This window comes from Symphodus melops (genome assembly GCF_947650265.1).
Source record: "Symphodus melops genome assembly, chromosome: 21".
Classification (NCBI taxonomy): domain Eukaryota; kingdom Metazoa; phylum Chordata; class Actinopteri; order Labriformes; family Labridae; genus Symphodus; species Symphodus melops.
In genome coordinates this window covers 3,042,816-3,068,608 of record NC_136711.1, presented here as the reverse complement: position 1 = coordinate 3,068,608, position 25,793 = coordinate 3,042,816, and the positions used below count along the sequence as shown (strand labels likewise).

Here is a 25,793-nt window from a genome sequence, read left to right as displayed (position 1 = left end):
CACGGGCTGTTTTGATTAATTTAATGAATGCTCATTTGGAATGTGCTTTGGGCACCTCCATCTGATTTCATGCTGTGCACATGGAGTCTTTTTCAACACCAGAGGGCTGGAAACAATTAGAAGAGTTGAAGGTGTATAGTTTAGTAGTCACCTCAGCTGCTACTTCCTGTTTCACTCCTTTCATATTGTCATATTTATACGAAACAGATTCAGCGTCATGTAAGGCAGAGATGGAATACCTTTCTTTGTAGAAGCACTCTTAATGCTTAACCCCTTTTTATTCTGTTGTTCAAGGCTGCAACATGTTTCTCCACTTAAAAGCTTTTAATGCTTGAAGGAAATGTTGGATTAGTCCTGAATGTTTACTGTTGCTTGGCAACAGCAGCAGCTCCGTCTCTCCTTCAGTATCTCATCACTAAACGTGGTTCTTATGAAGTGCTTTCCCTGTCTCGAAGCACTCTGATACTGCTGCCACATTCAACCCTTTACACATTTTCACACACACCGATGGCTGAGGCGGATATATATACGAAGTAAAAAGCTATCAGGGACTTATCAATTATCCATTCATACACGGATGGCTTTTCTTGCATTTGTTCTCAATAAAGTTCAGAAAAAAAGCAAACTATATGTCTGATTCACCAGATGTTCTGAAAAAACAGTTATTGTTCTGCCTGTGTAATTTAAAACTTCAATGATGAGAAAAGTCGTTCAAGGAGCCCTTCCAGAGAGGGGGCGGGGTCAGACGCCGCTCATTTACATATTTAAAGCTACAGACTCAGAAACAGCCTGTTCTGAGCAGAGCTGTAATTTAGGGGATTAACGGCATGATGAAATATTTATTTAAACATCCTGCAAAGGAGAGTAATATGTGACCTTTACTGCAACATTTCACTTTGACACTGATGAAACTCTAATGTCAAGGTGTTGAGCGGAGAACCCCACCATAGTACTTTATCAGAGGGTGACTGCTGATTGTTTAGAGGAGGTTGCAGATAAAATTCAGTCTTGATACTTTGTGCAAATGCCTGCTGTCGACAAAACAGAGGCTGCATATGATAGATGTTTAGATGTCAACCTGGAAACGAAGGAGATATCTTAGTTTGAACATTGTTTGAACTTTTCCTTTGCTGCAATTTGATTCCAAAATTAGCCCAATTCCCTCAAGCAACTTCTGTTCAACACGAGAATGTTTGCCGGGGAGCAGACACAGCGGGATACAGAGAGGAGAAAAGAGGGATGGGAGAAATGAAAAGCATAAAGAGAGGGAATATAGAAGGGATACAAGAATGTACAGTATCTCCTCCTGAGGACAAAAGGATAAAATATCAAAGAAAATAAGAGACAGGAAAGCAAGGCAAAGAGACAGGCGGTTTTACAGAAGTCATCTTTTATTGCCACGTAAGAAAGTCGTATATAGAACAATGGTGATATACTGTCAGATGGCAAATCAACAACAAAGGAAGAGCAAAAATATCCCTGTCATCCCTCCCCAAAGAAACAGACAAATTCATAGCAACACTATGGTAATATATTTCTCGGACAAAACGTCTGCTATATCTCTTTTTCTAACGATATCTGAATAGTACCAAAATACAGCTTTTTCCGTAACGGAATTTCACAAATCATAAGAGTCAGTAAACGGTAGAAGGACAATGGGGGCATCACGGTGCATATCATAAGCTACTGTGCAAACAATAGCGGGAGATGGGCTCTACCATCAAAAATATGCTTTACTAATCACGCATAAATGCAGTGTGTGGGGGAGGGGGCCCATATGTATCATATACACATATGCATAAATACCACAAACTGGTCTCCACGTCAAAAATAGAAAATTGGTTTCATATCATTTTATATGTAATGCATGATTAACACCAACATGAGTTAATCAATGAGTTGTTCTATAAAAGGATATGCTTTCTAATGGATAGTAGTCAGATCACAAATAGCTTATTGATTCTTCATACTAGGTAACGGAGAATCCGTCATCTCCGGATCAATGCAGAGGTTAATAACCATTTTATTTTTCACATCCACCGTGATTGATATCATTCTGTTTTTACTCTAACAGTAATATATCTAATATAGCTTTATGATCAAAATCATACATTTAAACCACAGCAAAAGAGCAAACTCCTTTTTTTTAAAAAACAAAACAAAACAGATGTTGAGCATTACTGGACAACAAATACTGCATCTCCTCTGCCTGGGTGTGCATATTTAGACAGCTCTTTATCGGTGAAAACATTGCGCATAAAGACTGATGCTGTACAAAGTCGTAAACATAGCTGACGAGAACCCTTTGATCGTATAGAGATGTACTGTGTGTTGACGCTGCTTTTTCATATAGGCGGGGATCTCAGCGAAAAGCAACAGAGGAGGGTAGAAAAAGGAAAAGAGATGGGAGAGAAATCTGGTAAAAATGTTCCTTGTGTTTGAGCCCTTTAGTGTCGTCCCCGTTTTACTGTACATGTTCCTCTCACTGATCAGAATCAGCTCAGCTCATTCCTACCTGTACTGAAAATATACTCGAGTATACTGCATTTCATCCATTGTGATTAAAATAAAAGACGTTTTTTTTTCCTTCCTCCTCCCCATCAAAACATGAATATATACAAACTGCTGTTGTGTCCTACACCAAGAACAACCCATGATTCACATGTTTAGCTTGTAACTGCACACAGAGCGTAAAGAGAAACTGAGTCTAACAGGAGCTGACAGATAACATGTTCCACTGTGTGTTAAACTAATGGCTGGTCTGTCTCCAGGAATCAATGATCAGTTTGGGAATGTGCGGAGCCGCTGAATTAATGATCAATACAAGTCTTTAACAATGCTATAACAACATAACATCACTGGGCAGTACAGTGTTTGTGTGTGTGAGCCAACAGTCATCTTTGATTCACAGTTTTTTTTTTCTTTTCTTTTCCCAATCGGAGCTGTTTCCACTCGTGCCACGCTACGCTAACACTTTGCAATATCAATAATTCAAAGCTTCCTCGCGATCTACTGTTGACATAAAGTCCCTTTTCTGTCTTTGTGTGCCACTGTGGACTGAGTCCCTGTTGCTGCGACAGTCTCCCCCCCCCCTCACACTTCTCTTCATTTCTGTGATTAAAGACCACAGTGAGTAACTCTTAAACTTCCCTCAGGCCACTGGTCCCAGTACAGCTCCGTGTTTCTGCCTCTTCTTCAATATTCCTTGAAGATATTCCTCTGCGTGGTTTTCTCCTGAGGGCAGGCTGCTGCACTGAGCAAAAGAGAGCAGGATATTTGTCTAATGGGGTTACTGCACTCTCTCCTTCTTTCAGCTAAACCCAGAGAGAGAGGAAGCTGCAACACAATCCGTCTTTTCGTATCCCAGTCACACTTCCCACAACTGTTTCTCTCAGTCACCTGCCTCCTCCTGTCTCTCAGTGAAGATTGTGTGGGCGGCCAGGAGTATAAACTTTTTCTACTACTCTGTTCTGACACTTCTAGCACTCATTAATGTGTACTTTTTGTAAGTGGTTGACTTGAGTTTGCCAGGTGTCAGCCTATATCAATCTTGGAAGAAAAACATTTAGTTAAAGTCAAAATCTGTCGCTCTTCTCGTTTGGTTTTCTTTGCAAATTTGATTTGACAAGACTTCAGTGAGTGCGCTTTATGCAAACTGTGGGACGTTTTGGCTCAGGCAGTGCAGTCAAAAAGTTTGCTTGCAGGTTGCAGAGATTGGGATTGCACGTTGGTGATGTTAACGTATGTGTGGAGAGCTTGTGAGGGATCATTGTTGCTGAGCTAGCCACTCATATTAGTAAATGTTTGAATTGATTGGTCTTGTCTGGAGGACAACAAGGAGCACAGCCTGTTTGTGTTCCTTACAGTCTCTAAATGTTCTATGGGAGCTGGAATCCAGTTATCAGGCCCCTTTCCTTTGGAATCATCTAGTCAGGGTCTGATAAGCAGACAACCTCTTTACTTTCAATAGTATGCTATCAACTTACCTTTTTGATAAAGCAGTTAGGGCTGGCTTTAATATGAGCCGTACCGTTGTTATACCTGCTGTGAGATTAAACTGCTGGAGGTTTCTGCCTGTTTAAAGGCAGTTTAACCTCGCCACGGTAACATCGCTAAACGTTTCTTTGTGCTGTGCTCATGATGGACTCATGCTCTGTCTTTGTAAAGAGTACCAACAAAGTGTGACGTCTTTTTGTAAAGTAGCTGTCATCTGATATTGAAAAGTTATGTGAGCATAGTTACAATATTTAAAAAACACATGGTGTTATTAACTCTGGGTCTTAAAGCCAAAGCATATTAAAAAACGGAACTTTTAGCTGCACGGTCGACTGGCTTGACTTCCTTTCCCCTGCCTCCGTTACTGATCATTATTCCAGCGAACCACTGCACCCGCTGAACTGGGTCTGATTCCCATCGTGAAGCCAATTGCACATCCACTTGTGATTTACTTTCTTTTCAGGCAGATGAAAAGAGCAAAGTAAGAAAGAACTGTAAATGATGATGACAGGAAGTGCACCTACGGAGCAATCAAGACCTCAGCGGTTTTACCCAAAGAGCTCACACTGTGTGGCTATCGCTGAACTTCTGATACATTTGGCAGCTCTTTTTGGAAGGTGTTAAGACACCCAGAGGTGAAGTGATTAATGACATTGTACTATAACTACTAAGTAGCCCACAGGTTGAGCTGATTAACGTGAAGCTTTCACAAAAGAGCAGAGTCGCACTACAACGTAGCAATGGAAAAAATATTCCCATTTTCTTTTGGCAAATGTGGATTTTTAGCACAGTGATACCTGCCAGGAACGTGCAACCTCTATAGTCTCCTTTAATTTACATAAGCACTTCAAACTGAACCAGAACCATGGAGACGAATGCTCATTGACCTCTTTCTTTAGATTTCACAGGATTTAAAGTCACTTCTCAGCCACTGAATGTCCTGAGTGCGTGATTCGATCAACCAGTACGAATAACAAAAACATTTCAGCATCAAATTGTGTTGTTAGAAATAACAAGCGTCTCACTGAATGTCTTCTCAATAAAAGATGAACATTGTTTCTGAGCGCCTGTTGACTCTCTCTCTCTCTCTCTCTCTCTCTCTGAGCTAGCTGCGTTAGCCGGCAGACCACCTGCGTCCTTTTGCCTTTGCTGTGCCATTTTTTTTGTCTGAGTGACTCATCTGATGAAAAATGTCAGACATGAATGCCTTCTGAAGCCACTCATCCATGGCCTTGACCCCGTCAACCGTGACCGGCTCAGCGTTGCCATTTCCCTGCTTTCTACCAGGTTTATTTGGGCTGTTAATGGTGACTGTTTTCATCCCTCGTTGTTTACTAGCTGTTTCCACTGAGCTGCCTGCTTTCCAAATTGTTCCGGCGGCTGCATTTGCGGAGCTGAATGGGCTTTAAGGATGGAGAAGTATAGAGTAGCAAGGAGGGGTTCATATTAAGTGAACTCGTTCTGACATTGACCTGCTTCTCAACTCTGAGACACAAAACCAACAGCTGTCAAAATATAAATACAGAAAGGAGATTAAAAAAAGAACCAAATTTGCAGAAGGATTCGATCGGACGGAAAGAGATTTATGGGATTGTGAACTCCATTTATGTATAATTCACTTATTTGCTTTGTTTTTTTTTTTTACTTCCTCAGAGGAAATCATTGTATGCAAAAGTTGGATCACACACACACAAACGTACAAAAAGTTATAAAGAGTGAAATGTGAGCAGTGTTCAAGAGGACACAAATTGGTACAAAATTGCAAACTGAATTACACTTTTTGGCACAAAGAATCAATCACCTCTATTTCCTGTGAGAACAATGCAAAGAGGGAAACCAATCATGCCTTTTCTAATGTGGGGGTGAATTATTATTATTCACTGTCTCATCATGACTTCAGCCCACTACCAAAGAACAGATTCATCACAGTCCCGCTTTTGTTTCCCGCGGACATTTCTGCTCTGACGGTCTTCCAGTCGGGCGTGGAGGGAGCAAAGAAGAAGAACAAAAAGAGAAGAAAAGATGAAAAGAAAGGCTATGTATATCCTTATATATAAAAAGCACAATGTCAGTTTTCGCTACAAAGGGCCAAGGTCTGGAGTTTCACAGTCTTTCATGTCCAACAGGCGAAATAACAGTACTGTCTCTTTGTCTCCCTGCTGTGATGACACCTGCCACTCGGCACTGTTGGAGCAGAGGGAAAGTAGAGTCCAATCCTGTCGTGTGTGTGTGTGTGTGTGTGTGTGTGTGTGTGTGTGTGTGTGTGTTCTCGTACTAGCTGCAGGCATATAGGTGACACATTTTAACGCTCTGATGACTTCTTAAATCCTGAGCCGCGTCTTCAGTTTGGTCTCACGTTTCCAGGCGTGTGACCCTGGAGGCAGCAGGGGATCCACAGCGTGAAGCAGAAAAATCCGCTCCTGCTGACCCTCTTGTCTTACGCCGAACTGGCTTTATTTGTTTCGTCTTTGATTTAGACGCTGCATTTTTTTTTTCACCTGCTTCGTTTTTGCACCTCACATCTGCATACGGTTTGGATGCACCTCAACTGAGTGCAGCTCTGCAAGTGCTTTTAATAAAATGTATCACAGAAGAATCCAGTATCTTCGTCTCGACACAGATACAGTAGTCCTGTGCACATCTCCCTCTCATATTTACAGGCTTTAAAATAGACCGCTAGCTCTTATTTAGCTTGCTCTGAATTTGCAAACATCCTTACAATCTTTATTTCTAAGTGTGACACGACCCATTTCCTGTTTGGCCAAGGCTGCACATTATTTTTGCGACACACCATCTGACTTACACTAATGCAAAATGCTGCTCTGATTAATACCAGAGATAGTTTATACACAGTCCAATCACAATCTGTCCTCACCGTATCCTGGATGCGCTCAAATGTTTTTACTTTAATGTTGCTAAGCATTGTCTGAATACAGTCTGATTACATAAGAATGCATCCTAATAGTAAGTGTGAGGAGCGTCTTCGAGGTGGAAGCAGCACTTTAGATAACAAGGTCGAAACTGTGGCTGCAGCTGCTAATAAGTCTCACATCATTACACAACAAGCAAGTATGGCTCTGAGCAGCCCTTAGAAGATGTGGCCTATTTGTCCGACTTGAGGATTTATTTTTATGTTTCAGTCATGTAACCCAGATAGTTTTTTTTTTTTTTTTTTTTTTTTGCTGGTTGTGATGTGTTTTTTTTTTTTCTTCTTTTCTTTTTTGAGCTTGAGTACAGTGAGTGATCTAATCAAGCCTAGTTTCTTTTGGCAGCATACTCTACATCTGCTCAAAAAAGTGTTTTATTTTTATTCCTCTTACACCCACTTTCACAGTAGTTTCTTGCTCTTGTCTAAACCCAGAGGTTAACATCTTATAGAAGATTCTGTGCATACATACTGTAATAGCCGAGGCCATTGAGTTTTGCTCCATTTTAATGTTTCAAATTTTTATGTTTTGTATTATTTGTTTTTAATCCTGCTTTGTAATTCTGTGTTTTACATAATTTTTTTTTTTTTTTTGTCTCTGCTTGTAAAGTATCCTTGACTTTTTTGAAAGGCGCCCATAAACAACATGTATTATTATTCTAACATGAGTTAAGTATATAGTTGTTAATTTTACACATACTTTACAGTATCTGTGCTTCTATGTTGATCTAAAACTATTTGTTCTATAACATTTCATTTAGTCAGATCTTGAGGGATCTTTGAGGGCACACCTTCATTTTTAAAAACTACATTTCATTTGAGAAGTCATTTTTTCCACCCCAGTTACGATCATTTTGACCACAGCTCCATCGGACGTTTTTCAATTTTTGTCCATTTTGTCCAACATTTTGTTACTTGATAAAACCTACAGTGACAGAAAAACTCCAGGAAGTTGCTCGTTCTGGACAACTACGACTGAATCAGGCTAGTTGTTTCCTCCCTTTCCAGTTTTTGTGCTAAGCTAAATGACTTCTGGCTCCCACTTAACATTGAATAAGCAGAAAAACAAGAGTTTTCAATCCTCTCATTGCACAATTGGCAAGAAGAATAGCCTCTATTTCCCAAACCAATGAACTGTTTTAAGCCTTATGTAAATCATTTTTGAATCTTAGTAAGCTGCCATTTACAAATGCTAAAGGTGTTTTGTTTGAGATAATCCAGTTTAACTCACAGATTATTGGGAAAAGTTTTTAAAAGTGTTTTTAAAAGCTTTTTCAGGTATCCCTAACTTTATCCTAAAATGATTGGTACCACTCTCTAAAAATACAGTCAAACCATGTTGTGTGATTTGTCTAGAGTGTCTTCATGTGGATGAATAAATCGATTTGTGAGTATGAGGATCATGCGCCGGGGATCCTCTGCTAGCCGCGGTATCATCCAGATGCTGCCTCCCTGCCTCCATGTCCATCCTCTGAGCCAGCTGTCACCACACAGATGAGATCAGGAGAGAACAATGCCAGTGTGACAGCCTCCATTCTCTGCGCTGGAGCCGTGTGAAAAGGGGCGACCTTCAGCTTCAGCTGCAGAGCTTATGAAGGCGCTTATGAATAGCCGCAGTACAAAGTCCTGCAGGTCTACAGTCCAGCACTCAGCGCCCTCGTCCTGTATGTCTGTGTCAAAGCCCTCATGAGATTAAGGACTTCAGTCATAAGGGAATGGTCTTCCAAACAATCCAAAGCTTTGATGATCACAACTCTCGCTGCAAGATTTGTCGAGTGACTTTCTGCGTTGTCTTCCAAATGATACTTTACATTTGATTCCCTTATATTGCTTCTCAGGTAGGGCTTGTCACAGCAAATCCATTTTTATTAGTCACAGTTTCCCACTTCATCTGTGTGTATTTGCCCTGTTATGCTTAAGCATTGTTACCATAACTGGGTTGACATTAGCTGTGAGAAAACACTGTTAATATCCCTATAATAAGTGTACAGACATACTGCTCTGTGGGCTCCTTGTAGTTATGGTTACTGATGCCATCAGCATAGATGCCATCCTTGATAACTTGGGTCTGTTCAGTGATTTGATTGGTGAACTCTGTGACACGAGGACCACTCAGACACTGTGTCTCTGCCCCACAACATTCGCCAGTATACCAATGAGCCACGCAAACATACACATAGATCTGTATCTTTGACCACCGAAGAAGTTGTCTCAAGTCAGGGATTACTTGTGCCACCCCTCCTCATGCATCCATTTCCCCTTTTTTCCCCCTGTATTCCTCTCTCACACAGTCACCTCTGTCTTGCTGTTGGTAACAAAGTAGGGCTGTGTGGGGAGGAAGTGTTGGCTGTGGCTCTGGACTCTGCTGCCATGAAGCTGGTTGGGCTCCAGCACAGTGCACTGAGGCCTCTTGTGCCCGTAAGTCTTCCTTCGGCCCACTGTTTCAGTCCCATCCCATCCCTTTAGCCCCAGCCCCATACCATGCCCGGTCGCGATTGTGTTGGAGCTGTACGCCAATGGGCGACCCATTGTAGCCGAGCTTGCGCCAATATGGGCATTGGCCGTCCTGGAGATGCCAAGGGATGTGCCACCTGGCATAGTCCCCGCCATGTGAGCCAGGGAGGTAGCTCCATGTCCTGGCGGCTTGCTACTGTGGCTATGAGTGTGAGTGTAAGTGTGGGAGCTGTGAGAGGTATGGGAGCTGTGAGAGGTATGGGAGCTGTGGGGAATGTGGCCATGGCTGCCTTTGTGTTTCTGGCCATTCAACTTGAGTCCTCCTCCCCCTCCACCGGCTAAGTGCCGTTCTGTTGGCAAAGTTGAGACTCTGGGCATCTCAGTGACATAGGTGGCCACTGGCTCAGGAGTCAGCGGTCCCAGGGAGGTCATCGGGGTCATGGAGGACATTGGAGTAAGGGATGTCATGTGAGTCATAGAGGTCATGGGTGTCATAGATGTCATGGGAGTCATTGATGTCATGGAGGTCATGGGAGTCATGGAGGTCATCTGAGTCATGGAAGTCATGGGAGTCATGGAGGTCATGGGTGTCATAGAGGTCATAGGTATCATGGATGTCATTTGTGTCATGGAGGACATTTGAGTGATGTTGGGGTTCATGTGGTTTGAGGTCATTGGGTTAGGAGCCATGTTTGAAGTCATCTGTGGAGCCATCGATGGCATGTTGGGCATGTTGGGTCTTGAGTTGCCCATTGGCTGGAGAGGTAGCCCGCCCTTGGTTGGCAGCTCCACCATCAGCCGGCGCTTGTAGATTTCACCGTTGTACTTGGCAGCTGGCAGAAGAAACAGAGAGAGAAAACAGCAATGCTAATGAAAACGCATAGTGGAAAAGAAAGAGCTGCGAAGACGTGCAGCTGACATCTTGGGATAAATGTTTTGATATCTAAATGAGTTTTTTTTTCTTTTTATACTGTCAGTTGCGAAAGAAAAATACAGCTCATTTGTTTTGCTGCTGTGAAACAGAGACACAAATATAATGGTACTGTAAAGACTGACTCATAAAACACTAGGACAGGCACATTTTACACACACACACAATCTCACAAACATACACAGGCAGAAAGTTTGGATAGAATACATCCCATAATTTCTTTTACTCCCACTATCTGCGAAGGTCATAAAACCAACACGTAAACTTTGACTTTGCTGGAGACGTCAGCATATCTTCATCTACTGTTACTGACCACACAGAGTGTCAGGGCTTCTGTAAACGCCTGCAGGAAGCAGCTGGTTGGGCGGCAGGGGGAGTTAAATCAAAAGGGCCCAGAATATCTTTCTCACTTCACCTCTTCCTTCTGTGCAGTTTAAGTCCAAATAAACCATCACGTTTGTCAGGTGGGAATGTGTTCACTACAGTATGATCAAAAAGAGGACACATCTCTGACATGAAAACATTAAAACACTGTATGATTGCTTTGTTTCCAGCACGGCACATGTTTTCTCCACTGTTGCTGTTTAAAAAAAACAACAAAAAAAAAACAAGAATTCACTGGTGACTGGTTTTTTGAGAGATAGACAAACAAATTCAGAAAACTAAAGCTTGATGTGTCCGCCGCCAACTCATTTAACGTCCTCCTAAAAGCGTCCAACGAGACCAGCTCGTTAAGTCTCTGCAAATTTCATCTCGCTTTCCCCAGCTCAGTTCAGACAGCAGGAAAAGGTCCTATAATCGAAGATAGCATGTTGTTGTACTCTTCTGACTGATAGATAGATAGATAGATAGATAGATAGATAGATAGATACTTTATTGATCCCGAGGGAAATTCAAGCTGATGCAGATCAGACGGTGTGAGTAGACCAAAAAAGACTTGTTGATAGGAATACAGCAGTGTTTAAGGGCGCACTCACACAAAGAAATCCGTACAGTGTCCGAGCACGCTTTACCCCTAAAGTCCGGTTTGTTTTGACTAGTGGGAGTGCTCAGATCCCTGCTCGAGCACGTTAAACGTCCTTGGTCCTTGCACGCTATGAAGAGATGCGCTTCAGTGCGGTACAGTTCATGCACAAGCACAAGTATGCGGGTTCACACGATGACAGACTTCATTAAGGAGAAGTCCCGGACTTAGCTGCATCTGACTTAAATGACTAAGTGCATACAACAAACAGTGACTAGTTAGGGATTTGACATGAGTGATGAACCTCATCGCCCCATGATACAGTGTCCAGAGAGTGTAAGCTTTGAGATGAGGCATGCATGTCTAAAACATCACTGCAGTCCAGCACAGACAAGAGCAACCAGTCTCTTCTTAGATTCAAAAGTAAGGCGACGTTTGATTCTAAAATAGAAAACCAGTTTCAGCGTTTACATTTTACCAGCTGCTGAATGTGAGTTGTGAAAAAGAGATGCTGGAATACTTTGAAAAAGATATGGATCTGGTGCTGTTTTCAATTTTCTTCAGATCGAATCGGGTCGGTTAATTGGTTTAAATGTGCTTTTCCCCCTTTTAACACATCCAAGTGGAACCACCAGTGAGCCCTGGCTGGGTGGGTTGGGTTTCAACTCTAAGTGATCTTTTTGTTTTCTGATGGATCCCACAAAGACAACAAGGTAGAACCCAAATATTCTCCAAATAGTGAAACCTGTGTTCTGCAAACATGCCCATGGGCCACCCAGAAGCTACTGTTTGAGTAAAAGACACAAACCTAGATACAGAACTTTAATATAACAATATCACTTTTATGACTTTTCCAACTGTCACCCAAAAGAGTGACAAGGGCATTTATTACACGGCTGTGCAGAACACTTGATTCTGATTGGCCAGTTAAATGTCACAATGGTCTGCTATCCTTCAATAGATCCCCATTGTGAAGAAGAAAACATTACTGAGAAGAGAAAATGGTTGCTAGGGACATATCTCTTTTCACCGCCTCTGGAGGACTGACTGTAATCACATGAATGCACGGAAAGAAGTCTGTCTACTGTACATGTAGGAGAAGTGACAATGAGAGCAAAACAACAGTGAAAAAATAAAGGATGTAAGAACTGTACGCTATGACAGAAAAATCACCAAACTGGGGATGACATTATGGAACTTACTTTAGGATACAGTGTTGTTTCAGGACTGCTCAATGGAAAAGTAAAAGTCAACAGACATCGACATACCGAGGCAGAAAAACTCATAAAGGCTCTTTGCTGTTCAAATTGTCTCAATTCACCAAAAAAACAACAGCTCTGTTTAAGAAATATTCAGTTAAATAAATCCACCTTTGTTGATTCGTAAACAAACGTTATTTTGAAAGACTTAAAAAGAGCCGCCTCACTCTTAGATGGATTATCTACAAAACAACGATCCATCATGAGCACGAAGCGAACTTTCAGCAAAGTCACAGCGGCAAGAAAAAAGCTCTCCTGTCGAACAGCCATCTGTTGAAACTGTGATGGGTTTGGAAAGTGGGGTGGAGAGAGATACAGAGATGATACAGAGCACACACAACAGTGAATAAGATGGATTTACTCTGCAGCTTCTGTGTCGGGAATAGGGATGTAACGATTCACTCAACTCACGATACGATTCAGGACACTGTGTTACAATACGATTCTCTCTCAGTTTATTTTACAGAATCAGACTGTAGACACATTATGACTGAAGAAGATTCCTTTAGGAGCTGCTAACCTGCTTGTTTTTATTCTCTCATTAAGGGGAGGTGATCGGAGCTTCTCATTGAGGTGTCGATTAAATGCTGCATCATGTTGGTTGTGTTGTTTGTGTAGTTTTCCGTCTTCTTGTATTATTGTCACACAGTTTTTGTCTCCTCTGTTATCTTCTCTCCTCTTTTCATTTTCTGTCTTGAAGTCAAAATGTTTCCACACCTCTGATTTAAAAGACGGAGGTTCGTCCTCAGTTTCTAAATCTTTCCTCTGCAGCTGCTGACGCTCACCGTGTCATTCATGTTTCAGAGTACAGATGTGAACCTCGACACCTCTGAATCGATTCATCACCATTCATCTTTGCATCCCTATTCGCTACTGATAATAAAAGTATGTGTGGGATTAGCAGTCGCAGCCCTCAGATTTTCTTTTATATTGATATTAAAGATATTAGATGAAAGGCTGATGTTAATAGCGGTCGCTGTAAGATTTCACAGTTTAATGTCAAAGCCAGTTTAGTTTATTTTATGAAGGCTACAGAGTGATAGTTGCTTTGTACGCAGCTCTATCAGTTGCTTTAGCTCCGCCCTCTTGTCCACTTCTGGCTCGACAACACAAGTTAAAGGAAAGCAGACAAAACATTTAGAGGAATTCGTCCCCAGAGATAAATGCTATCATGACGGGTTTTCTTTATATATGTTCTAGGAAATATATTTTTTTTACATAAATCAACCCGAAATGACAGATTCGCTTCACTATATTTACAGTAAGCATCTCATATTTCTGTTTATCTGTGTGTGTGTGTGTGTGTGTGTGTGTGTGTGTGTGTGTGTGTGTGTGTGTGTGTGTGTGTGTGTGTGTGTGTGTGTGTGTGTGTGTGTGTGTGTGTGTGTGTGTGTGTGTGTGTGTGTGTGTGTGTGTGTGTGTGTGTGTGTGTGTGTGTGTGTGTGTGTGTGTGTGTGTGTGTGTGTTTCTGCAGCCCTAGAGCAGTCAGGTTTACTTCCTCGCATTAATTCCTCTCTCTGTCAGTCACTGTCACCGAGCTACAGTTTCCCTTATCGCAGAGAAACGTGACCTTTTTTCTCCCGTTGAATCGGCGTCTGCAGACGAGTCATTACTCTGCAGCCCTTGTTGCCTCCACGTCCTTGAAGATAAAGTTAACACACTCGGTGAGTTTGCTTAGCTGCTGTAACTATAAATCTAGTTTATCGCTCTGTGAACGGGGACGAGGAAGGCGCACGCGGCCCTGTGAAGGGATAGCAGAAGGGGTGTGGAGGCAGAAGCAGCGCCTCGGCAGCTGAGTCGTTTCAAGACCGCCCCTGGGGATCAAACTTGCTCAGGCGACAGGTGAATCAATCCAGCGGCAGTCAGCTCGACAGTGCACAGATCTTGCGGTGTACGTGAGTAAAATGGAAAACACCAATGTTACACAGTGTGGGGGCTTCGCACGCCTGTGCCAGAGAAAGGCCAGCGTCCCACAGAGACTAACACTTATTATGCATCAGGAAATAGAACCACGCACAGCGCCTCTCTGAATTCTCCCAGTGCAAAAAAACATTAAGACCTTCGAACTGCTGGTCTGATTTAATTAAGCATTAGGTCATGCAATAGCAAGATGAAGGAGGGTATAATATATTTTCTTTTGCATATTTACCTGTTGCAGGACACTCATCTATTCCTTGAATGGTTTCAGTGAGGGGATCAAATAACACATTTCAAAAGAAGATTTGTTGATATATCATGATCCATTTTAAAATGCTCAGAAACAGAGGTGGGCCTTTATAAGAATATATTAGGTTGTAATTTGACTTTTTTACCACAATTATATCAACTCACAAAAATCAACAGTGAAACCTGGCCGACTACTCAACCTGCACTGATTTCACACCTGAAATATAATCTGACACTCACTAAAAAGAGGGCATATAGATTATAATCTGTGAAACCTGTTTCTATTTGACCACATGTTAGCCTGTCCTTCTTGTGATCACTTTGAATCTGCCTGTTTTGAAGTGTTTCTCGAAGGGAACGGTGACACAGACGGTTTGACAAAGATGAATTTTGAGATCAATATTTTTACTTTACATAGATTATAATTAATCACTGATGTTTTATCCATACATTAATCAATAGATTTCAAGGTTTCATTTTGGAGTTTTATTGTCAAGTAAATGCTTTATAGGGTGTTTCTACTTTAAAAAGTGTACACAGTAAAGCAGAAAGGATGACGTAAAACATGCAGCAACTCAGTCCCACATTACTGACAGTTATTAAAGGTAAAACTGGCTAACGTACAAACTAGCTTGATTTAGCATCTGCATGCCTGCTACAGCAACGTGTGTGTGGGATCTTTAGGCCTCGATGGCCCAGAAAGCGGCGAGTATCACTTGATGAAAAGAGAGCATCATGTGCCCATGTTGCCCAAACTAGTTGGCTTGACTTAGCAGAGAGTTCAACACGAGCCATTATTAGTCATCCGTACCTGTTGGAAACTAGCTTTTCCTCAGAGCTACAGGTCTGCATCCAGGGACCTTTAGTATTTGTTTTTTCACCTCAGCTGCAGTCAAGAGTTCGATAAAGTAACCGTATATAGATGCACATGGGGACAGAGGAGATGGCTATTGATTGACAGCAGGGTGGCTTATCAGCCTGGACACTGGGCCACTGGGAAAGTGGCAGAAGCAATTAAAAAGAATTGGGAAAGAGGCGATGGAATAGGTGTTTGTCTAAGTCTTGGTTCTGTTTCTTAAAGGGGAGAAAGAGGCTGAAAAACAGCCGAAAAACAGAAAAGATCAGGTAGAAAGAAAGCTACACATGGAAATATGAATTTGTTTGCCATTATTCCATCCTTCTTGATCTCTCTCTCTCTCTCTCTCTCTCTCTCACACACACACACACACACACACACACACACACACACACGTACACACAGTTACACACACACACACTCATTTCTCACAGCGAGTCACAGTAATGGCACATGCCTCCACATATCCACAGATTCATGTGCTGTATATCTCTAGACAGGTTTCCAATCTTCTTATTGGAGCACCTTTGAATACCACTTGTGGAATGGAAAGCTGTCAGTCAAGTGTGAGCCCAAGGGTGAAGGGGTGAACGCGAGTGGGGGGGGGGGATGCCTTCAATTACAGAAATGGAATCAGATATGAGCCACTATAAGGGAGGACGAAGATTAGCAGTCCAATGATTCTTTAAGGAGCGATATGGAGCATGATGGATTGAAAAGGTGGGAGGACGGGGGATGAGATGGTGTGAGTGGGCAGGGGGGAAGACAAAGGAAGCGAGAAAGAAAAGGTAAAGGGAAAATGCAGAGGAGAGGGCAGGAGGTGGATAATAAAAGGCGTCGATATGAAAAGAGAGAGGAAGAAGAAGAAGATGGAAAGCAGGGAGAGGAGGGGGAAAAAAGACTGAGGGGAAATGAAGAGGGTGGGAAAAAAAATCAGGCCGAGAAAAATGAGGCGAGACAAAAGGTTAGAAGAGCAAACAGGAGGAAGGAGAATAGTCTTGGAGAGGTGTTTAAGGGAAGATGAAGGCCATTTTCAATGTAAAAAAGCAGAGAGGAAGAGGTGGGTTCAACCTGTGCTAAAAGGTTTCACTGTTATTTCTACTCTGCTGTTTGGACCCAATTCAGTTACTGCAAGGAGAGCTGCTCTGAACCTAAATGTTCAAATTCACCTCAACGTACCAAAAACAACTTGTTTCCTATTTCTACCAGTTGATGGGATAAAATGTGCCAAACAACCAAAGTGTACACTTTCCAGAGCTCCTGACTGTTTTTCCAAGCCGACCACAGCTTTTCAGATTGATTTTATTCCCTCCAGGCAGTCACAGCTTTCACAACATGTCAGTGCACTATTATAGAAATCAACCAGCAGAGGCTTAATACAGCCTTGGAATTACAATCACAGAGAACATTTCAGGGACAGTTACCCTGAGATTTACTTTGCACTTTGACTTTTGTTTCCCAGTTAACTTGCACATGAAACATTGACATTTTGCTAAAATGAACACAGCTACAATAAAAGCCCTCAAAACCTGTTATTATTGTTCATATTTGAAGTCTCTCTCATGCTGCCACTGTTTGATTCAAAAATCGAGTCTCCAATAAATAGAAAAGATAAAAGTCCACTGTAACACCCACCTGTTGAACATCATGGCCGTGTTAGACATCAGCCTGCACCCATGTCAGTAATCGATGTTTAACTGTCGTGTTGCATCAATTTAATGTTTCCGAGCTAGTGCACCTAACTTGATTTAGGGCGCACTCGCACTAGGTGAAGTTGTCCCGTACCGTATCGCCCCTCTTCCTCATTCACCTGCTGGCCTGGACTCACACTGCTCCAGGTCTCCTGTATGTAATACAACACGCATGTCTTTACGTATTACACTCTAGGTGTTCTCCATCATGAAGGCCGTCTACGTTGTGTACCCGCATGAACTGTGCTGTGCAAGAGGACGCCTCTTCCAAGCGTGCCAGGGTCAAGGAAGTGAATCGTGCTTGAGCACGGATCGGAGGATTCATCCCTAGTGAGGCGAACTAGACTTCATGCGTGAAGCGTCCTTAGGCATGGAGAGGAGGGTTTTTTATCGGGCAGAAGAAGTCTCTCTCTCTTTTTTTTTTTCTTATGTTCAAATGTGAAAGAAAATGTTAGCAGTGTGGGAGTCTTAGACCGTTTCTGGAAGAGATCCTTGACATGCAGTAGTACTCACCTCTGGCATAGCAAATAACCAATCACAATCAAGTCCTTTGGGGTGATACCTGGGGGGGCCAATAAGATTTTAAGGGGGTCAATTGCCACCCGTGTCCACCTCCTCTGGACTTTAACAATCAGTGCATCTTCAGTTCAACCATTATCTTTATCATCTTGTGTTTTTAGTTTTCTGTAAAATGTAATAACAAACATTACTGGCAGTAAGACAGATACATTTTTGGTTACTGTCAAATTGAGATAAATAATCAGGGTGTGGGAGTTTTCCTCATTCTCATTAGAAAAGGTTAACATTTATTTATATAACTATGATTTACTGACTTACATCAATGGGTTGATACATAACAGAAGTTTATGTGATGTGAAGTAAAATGACTCACTCTTTTGTTTGTCTGTTATGTTATTTCTCAAGCAGAGGGGGGAAGCTAATGTTTCTAAAACATGACATTGTCATTGACTGAATGAAACAACAATAAAAGAACAAGGAAACAGCCAAAGAGTTGGCTAATTAACTTATAGTTGAACAGATTTCTGTCATAAGTCTTTTGGTGATGGGATAAGAAATGTTCTCGAAATACTTCCCCCTCATCTCGGGAATCTTTTCATGAAGCTTTAACCAAAATGCCCCCTAACGCTTGGCTTCTTTTGTGAATTTCTAACAAGATAAATCTGGCGTGTGCTTCATGCATTGCACTCTCACGGTTCAGTTCCAATGTTTTCTTCATACAACGTATTTTTTTGCTGACAACAACTGACATTTGTGAATGCATTTAAAGTCTTGATCCCTTCATTTTTAATGTTTGAGCTCGCCTGTGCAGAATGATGCACTTTTTAGATTTACACTTTTCACGTTTGACGGTTGCAGGTGTTGAGTTTCTCTCTGCTCACTTTAAATGTGAGAGTAAGATGTGCACTCACAGGGACGACATTTCAAATCCACAATGTGAAGCTTGCACGAGTGTGATGTGGAAACGTTAATCCTCCTGCACACAGGGAACAGACTGTTCAGTGAGCTCTATGTTTTTATAATAAAAAACAAAACATATATGCATTTCCTTTTCAAAGTATCTGGATTTTCAAATAAGGGGAAGGATGAAGTGCAATCTTCCTCACCATGTACGAGAACCATTTTTTTGTCCAGAAAACACAGACACATAATTTTAGACAAGTTACAAACGTGTGGAAGGGATATTGAATATCCAAATGTATAAAATATATAAATGATGCTTTGATCATTTTAATAAAATTCACTAACAAAGATCACTTTAGTAGAGGAATTCATTTTGAACATTTATTGCATGAGATTATTTACACAGATAGAATGATGTGTATAAGAGTAAATTAATGTGAATAAAACTGTAGGAATGTTTTCTACAAAAAGACAATGGAGCATTGTTTCTAATATAACTCTATCTGGTTAAAACATTTGTGTTTTACTGCAATTTAAGTATCTGAGCATCATTATGGATTCTAGTCTTTCTATCAAAGCACACAGTGTACAACACGGTCAGCCTCGCTAATTTTAAATATATTAGAAATACACTAACTTTTAATGAAGCCTGTTGGAAATGATTCATGGCTGCTGTGAATATGTCACATCTAACATGCTGTAGGACAAGCTGGGGACTAACTAACAGCTTGTCATTAAAGCCATTAGAAAACCCTGAAAGTGTTGGACGAGAACCGTTCACAACACGGTGTTATAATAAATAACCGTACACTGCTGAGCTGGGAAGATGTGATAATCAAATACAAAAACACAACTCCTCGTCCTTTGAACTCATTCATAACTCAAAGTAACAACAGCAGTCCGACCACGAGGTTCTTAATTCCATTTAGAAGAAACACATTCAGTCCACTGTGATTTTCTTTTAGAGTAATACAAAAGTGGAATTAACAGCCCATCTCGATCAAAGATCCAGACACTCCACCTTTACAGCACACCTTGAAACACGGCTGTCTGATAACTATAACTGCACACTTTAATCTCCGTCAGATGTAATATGTGTGTTTGATGTCACATGGTCATCTCTGCTGCCTGCCTCCATGTCATGTCTCGGACTGTATGTTCTTTATATGTGGCTTCTGAGGTTGTTTGATTCTTTGTTGCATGCACGACTTTGATGTCTCTGTTCGATCTGTGTTTGCTTCAGATGTGTGCGACATGTTGTGCATCTGTTCGTCTCGCCTCCTTTTGTTTAGGCCTTCTGTAATTGCAAATGTAACGTGTAATTTATTTTCTTGTATTTTAACTTTATTTTCTAAGGTTTTTATTTTTGGGACAGGACAGTGGATAGCGTCAGAAAGTGGGGAGAGACATGCGGTAAAGTTGCCACGGGTCGGATGTGAACCCGGGTCGCCCACACGAGGACCATAGCCTCGATAAATGGGAGCGCGCGCAGTGCCACTGCACCTCCGGCGCTCCCTGTATTTTAATTTTTAATGTATTTTAGGTTTGCTGCGCACAACGGGCTGGGGGGGGGGGGGGGGGCGACTACAGCTGGAAAGTATCTACAAATACTAAAGCTGCTCCTTTTATTTACAAAATAATAACTTAATAAACTAAAGTAAAGTGGTGAGGTTGACGCTCAGAATGGGGGTAAGCAGTATCACATGGGAAATAAATGGTTACGGTGTGGTAAAAATGCATTTAGCTCGGAAATAGCTTCCAAAGTGTAACTTATTAAAACGCCAGTAATTGTGGAAGGAATTTTCCTTCTACCTGATTTTGCTCAACCTTCTTCTTCTATTTCGCCTACAGTTAGAGATTTACTACGCTTCTCAAAAAGCCGTGCTCCGTCCTCAGAGAGCGAGTTTCATCCATCTGTTGGTTTAATGTGTCGTAAGATGAAAGGAAAGCTGCAGCCTTACATCAGAGAGTCGGGTCTCCAGTTGAGAAACTCTAAGTCTCTCACCCAGAATGCCGCGTGTGCTATGGCTGCTCTGCTCGTGGGGAGAAAAAAAAAAGATGGATTCCTTTTCTTTTTTTTATTAAACGGGCTCAAAATGTTGAGTTAACAAAGACTCCATTTGGTCTTCTACCCTCGGGGATTGACACCAACACGTCTCCAGTTTGCATTTTAGACGACTGAACTATTTTCAGCAGTCGTATTTGTAGCTTTGCTAAAAATACCCATTTCCTTATATTTCTATTTAGGGGGTTGTCAAGACATTATGAAGTCACTGATGTTCTCATGTGTTGGCTTTCTTTTCATCCTTCAGATGCTGTGTCCACGTATCACATTTTATTTATCTGTTTTTCTGTTTTTCTTTCGGCTGGCAGTTAAATTAACTGCTACAATAATTACACGACGTCTTCCTGCGTTCAGCAAAAAAGCAGAACGCAGCACAAACAATGCTGATGATCTATTACTGTAACATGTTTCGGGATGAGTCAGAATCAGCCACATGCGGTGTATCAAAGAAAACACCAATTACATTTACAACAGGGAGAAAACACAGACCTACATTTGTCTTATGAATGGGATATTTGACTTTATGCAGCCTGGCATACTGAAAACATGAGGTTTATATATTAAAAAAAACAACTCATTAGGAATATGTTCTACTTTTTTGCACCACAGATAATGAACACTTTGCTTTATGATCAGATGATAAGAAAACATCTTATTTTTGTTGTTATTACTGAAGAAAGCTACCTTCGAAGTACCTAAGAGATGCAAAATCAACAAAGAATATGTCTTTAACCTTTCCTGCTACAAAGTTATCTTCACCAGCCATCATATCCATATATTTTTTTTCTCTCTCTCTTTTTTTTTCATCTTAAATAATCAAGAATCCCGTATTGGTCAGGCTCTGATTTATTCCAGTTATGAGTTGGCTGAATTCTCAGTCATAACGGGAAGGGACGCATACTGAAAAATTCACAAGTCAAGCTGAAATTAATTCAGGTTATGAAATAGTAATGCCATTGCCAATAACATACTGGGATGCTGAGCCAAATTCAAATCAGTTGCACCAGCAACGGAGCCCGTTGAATCAGGTGGCATGCATTAAGCTGTCAAACAGCTCGGTAAGCAGGCTGTTTTCTTTTTCACAGCGCAGGCAGCGTTCACTAACATCTGTCAGCCTGCAGGACTGCTGTAAACGGCTCCTGGAAACCTCAAATCAATGCTGCCCTTTGCTTGTGTTTGGGTCCAAAAATCTTCAGTAAATGGGAAAAAAACCCAAAAACCTCGAGATCCACTGCCAGCAATAAATGTATAAGATTGGGAACAAAAATAAGGAAAGCCCTGATGATTATGCATCCTGTCCAAACGCTGCCGCAGTCAGCATTTAAAATCAACATCCATTTTCAGAACTAACAACCCAACACCAAGCACACAGCTCACACACTGTTAAAGCTTACTCTGTTCTTTTTGCCTGAAGATTTAAATTGGTGGAGAAGTTGACAGTCACTCACCCACAGCCTTCAGGGAGGCGTACTTGTTGATGTCCTTGTTTGGCTGCTGCTGCTGCTGCTGCTGATGTTGCTGCTGTTCGTAGACGTGAGCCAGCTGGCTGAGGGCAGGGTACGGGTGCTGCTGGACCATGTTTGAGCCCGCTCCCACGTTGTTGTTGATCTGACCCCCCTCTGTTGGCAAGGACACATGACAGGACAAGGTTACAAAAAAAAGGTTTTAGAAGAGAAGCATCGTGGGCATCTTGACAGGACACTTAGAAAACACCTGCGTTTTTAAACCATCTATTTAAGCCACTTGAAATGACATCCATGCATTCACATCCATTCAAGTCAGGTCCATCAGCTCATGGCTTCCTGCCATCAATCCACAGCTGCAGCTGTGTGTGTGTCATGCTGCCTATTACACATTTGGGCTGAATCCAGAGTGTATATGTACACAGATGCAGCTTATCAGTTACTATATGTGTCAGTACATGTATGTCACTGGAGCTTAGATAATCAGCTTGAATACACTTTTCAGTGCACTAAGCATGTTAAATTCGTCTTTACGGTGGCTTGGTGTGAAAACGAACGTATCAAAGCTTCATTGGGTATTCGGTCCACACGAGTGTTTAAATCCTGAACGAGTGTTCAAATGATACATTCAACACTTATTAATAATCTAAGGCTTGTTAGCAGCATGTTTGGCTTACGAGGATGCTATGGGAGTTTGAAGAACACTACACTTACACATCCAGTTAACATCTTTGGATGAGGTTTGCTTGAGTGATTGTAAAAGCTGTTGAGCGACCAGAACAGTTCAAACAGTTTTCATTATTGAATCAGCTAAGCCCATCACATATGAACCAGGCTGCAGGCTTCAGATGTAGCATGAAAAGTATCGTGCTGATGCTAACAGTATATTATATAGACATTCATATTTTATCATGAGTTTTGCTTACCTCTCCATATTGTTTTTTTAGCTAACCATTTGCTTTAACACTGTACTTGCTAACTTGAAGCCAAATGTATTGATTCTCTTCTTGCTAGGCTGTTTCATTAAGCTCTACTGTTGTTTAAAGGCGGTGGATAGAGTACAACGTTTGGAGTAAGAGTGTGCAATAACATGCGGGAGAGGAGCCACGGGCCGCCTGCTTGAAGGAATAGCCTTCCTTCATGTGACGCAGCCTGATCGCACCAATACACCTTCACTTTTACCTTCCAATGTTCATTCTTTATCAGTAAGTTTTAGCAAGTCACCTTGCCAATTCAAAGAACGTATCCATCGGCCATTATTTGAGCCAACTACTCCGTCCATTAGCTTGAGCTGCTGACTATGTACTGTAAATGTGTCTATTGAAGCCAGTCCCATTGCAATACTCTCAGGTAACATTTCAACGCTTTATGATCTATAGCTAAAGTCTTGAGCCAACAATCAAGTTTTCTATGACTCCTTGACAACACATCCTCAACTGAAACCAATCATTGCACGTGTGGATAGGATGTGTGGTAAGAGAGCAGCAGAGAAGCGTAGCAGTCAGTCAGTCTGACTTTGACTAAATGAATACATTCTGTTGTAAGCTCCCAAAGTGCAGCTTGAAAATATGAAAAACGCAAGAAAATGTCCAAAGGGGGGGAAACAAGCCTGAAAGACATACAGGGAGAGCATGAAATGAAATGAGTGGGGAGAACTTTTTAAAAAAATATAACAAAAAAGGCACGAAAATAAAGTAGATAAACAGTATGGAAGGACACAGATTAAATACACACTTTTCCTCACAGCTATATCCTTTTGGCCATCCAGCTGCCCATCCAAAGAACCTTTTTTTTCTTCTTTTGCTTCTCAGCAAACAGAAAGGGGAAATTGTGTGGTCACACCTTGACAATATTGATTTCCTCCACCATTTTCTCCCTGTTTCATCTCAGCGGTGCATTGTTGAGCCAAGGGGTGTGCTCCGAGGCTCTAAACCTGCCGAGTCCAACTGTCAAGGAAAAGCAAGTTGTGTTGTTCCTAATTAATCACTGAGCCCTGGCACCGACTCAAACCCCACACACACACACACACACACACACTGACTGACAAGGTAGAGAGAGTGGAGACAATTAAAAAGAACATCAGCGTGAGAGACACAGCGTGAAGGCGTGAAGAACAAAGAATAGACTCCCCAATGTGATGAAATGTCCCATGTTGCCTGATGAAAAGGAAAAGGTATTATAAGTGCATGTAGATGACGGTTCACTCAAGGATACATGAATTCAGCTAAATTGTGGGCTGTGTAAGAAAAGCGTTTGGGCGAAAATTGTACAGAGATGGAGCCCTACTCTCTCATCCATTTCACAGAATTTCTGGGAAAACCCCATTCAGTCAGGAATAAAGAGTCCGCTCCGTTTTTACAGCGGACCAAAATGGCCGACACAAGGTCACCAATGTTCTCCTTTCATAATGGATTTTGTCTGGTTGTGAAGCGCAATTATGGAATTCAATCTCCTATCAAAGCCCAGGTCCACCTTTTTTTTTTATTTCAGGCGCTCTGCCATGAAATGGTTAGAACAGTGTGAATCAGCGATCAGTTATGGATTTCATGTATTGAAAAGAGTAACAACCAGATGGAGATGGCCTCACATGTTTAGTCTTTCTCGATTGCAGTTTTATACAAATTTGTAAGACGCCCAACAAATGTAAAAAAAAAAAGTGTTTGGTTTAAACAGCGTAGCCTGTGAAGAAATCTACCAACATAAGGTTTTAAATGGGACTCGTGTGTGTTCTGCCAGGTGAGATAGCTGCTGCTTAGCTAGCTCATCAAAATGTCGCTTCCCTTCACAAGTGTTACTGCTAAACCTCACAGGATGTTGTTTGTACCACGGTCCACCAGTGGTGCACATTCTGAAGCTGATCACACACTCTCTACGTTAACGCTCGTGTTTCCACCGCACGCCAGAAGAGGAGTCCGACTCCACTCACGGACGCCACATTCGGCACGTCTTTGAATTAAAACACCACGAACAGACTGCCGACAGTGTATCCCATTACTAGATCAATATTACATCATAACAGGCACCAAATGTACAGATATACACTCTGAGAAAAACAAAGTGACACGTTGTTTTCTTTGTTCCCAAATGGCCTTGAACTTGTGAATCTAGCCGCTTGGGGTTGACCTTCGTACACGGCCAAGCGAAGTGCGGAAAAGTTGTCGTTAAATATTTCACAGGCGGACATGATCTTCGCGTGAATCTTTTCATTGAACTCTCCGTCCTAAAGCTCATTTCCCAAAATGTTAAATTATTTCTTTGAACATTATCTCTTGAAACAGATTCTGCAGAAAAATACAGAATCTGAAGGTGCAGGACGAGATTTTTGTTGCAGATGTTTTTTATCATAACTCCTGGACCCTGCGGACCTTACAATGAAGACGATGGCTATAATTAATAACAATAAATCAACATCTGCCCAAGCTTCACTTGCATACATATATAAGCCTTTACCGCTACCCAGAAGCCTCTCTAAGTTTGCTGCTCCTCCCAGAGACATACATCATGAAACAATCACTGATGGGTTCAGAGATTTCTATAATTAGTAAAAACAGCAAAGTGAAGCATCTCTTAATACAAAAGAAGAAATGTACCACTGATTAA

At 41.6% G+C, this 25,793-nt stretch overlaps 2 protein-coding genes across 3 annotated transcripts in view; one reads left to right on the top strand and one right to left on the bottom strand.

The window, feature by feature from the left end:
* Positions 1-25,793, top strand: part of cpped1 (calcineurin-like phosphoesterase domain containing 1) — a 146,420-nt gene that overhangs the window by 48,121 nt on the left and 72,506 nt on the right. The window lies entirely within an intron of this gene.
* Positions 1,374-25,793, bottom strand: part of shisa9a (shisa family member 9a) — a 59,282-nt gene continuing 34,862 nt past the window's right edge. Inside the window, exons 3-4 of the mRNA XM_079334057.1 lie at positions 22,179-22,349; positions 1,374-10,209 (exon numbers count right to left, since the gene is read on the bottom strand). Coding sequence (XP_079190183.1) covers positions 9,206-10,209; positions 22,179-22,349 — 1,175 coding nt within the window. The 3' untranslated portion in view covers positions 1,374-9,205. The remainder of the gene's footprint in view (positions 10,210-22,178; positions 22,350-25,793) is intronic.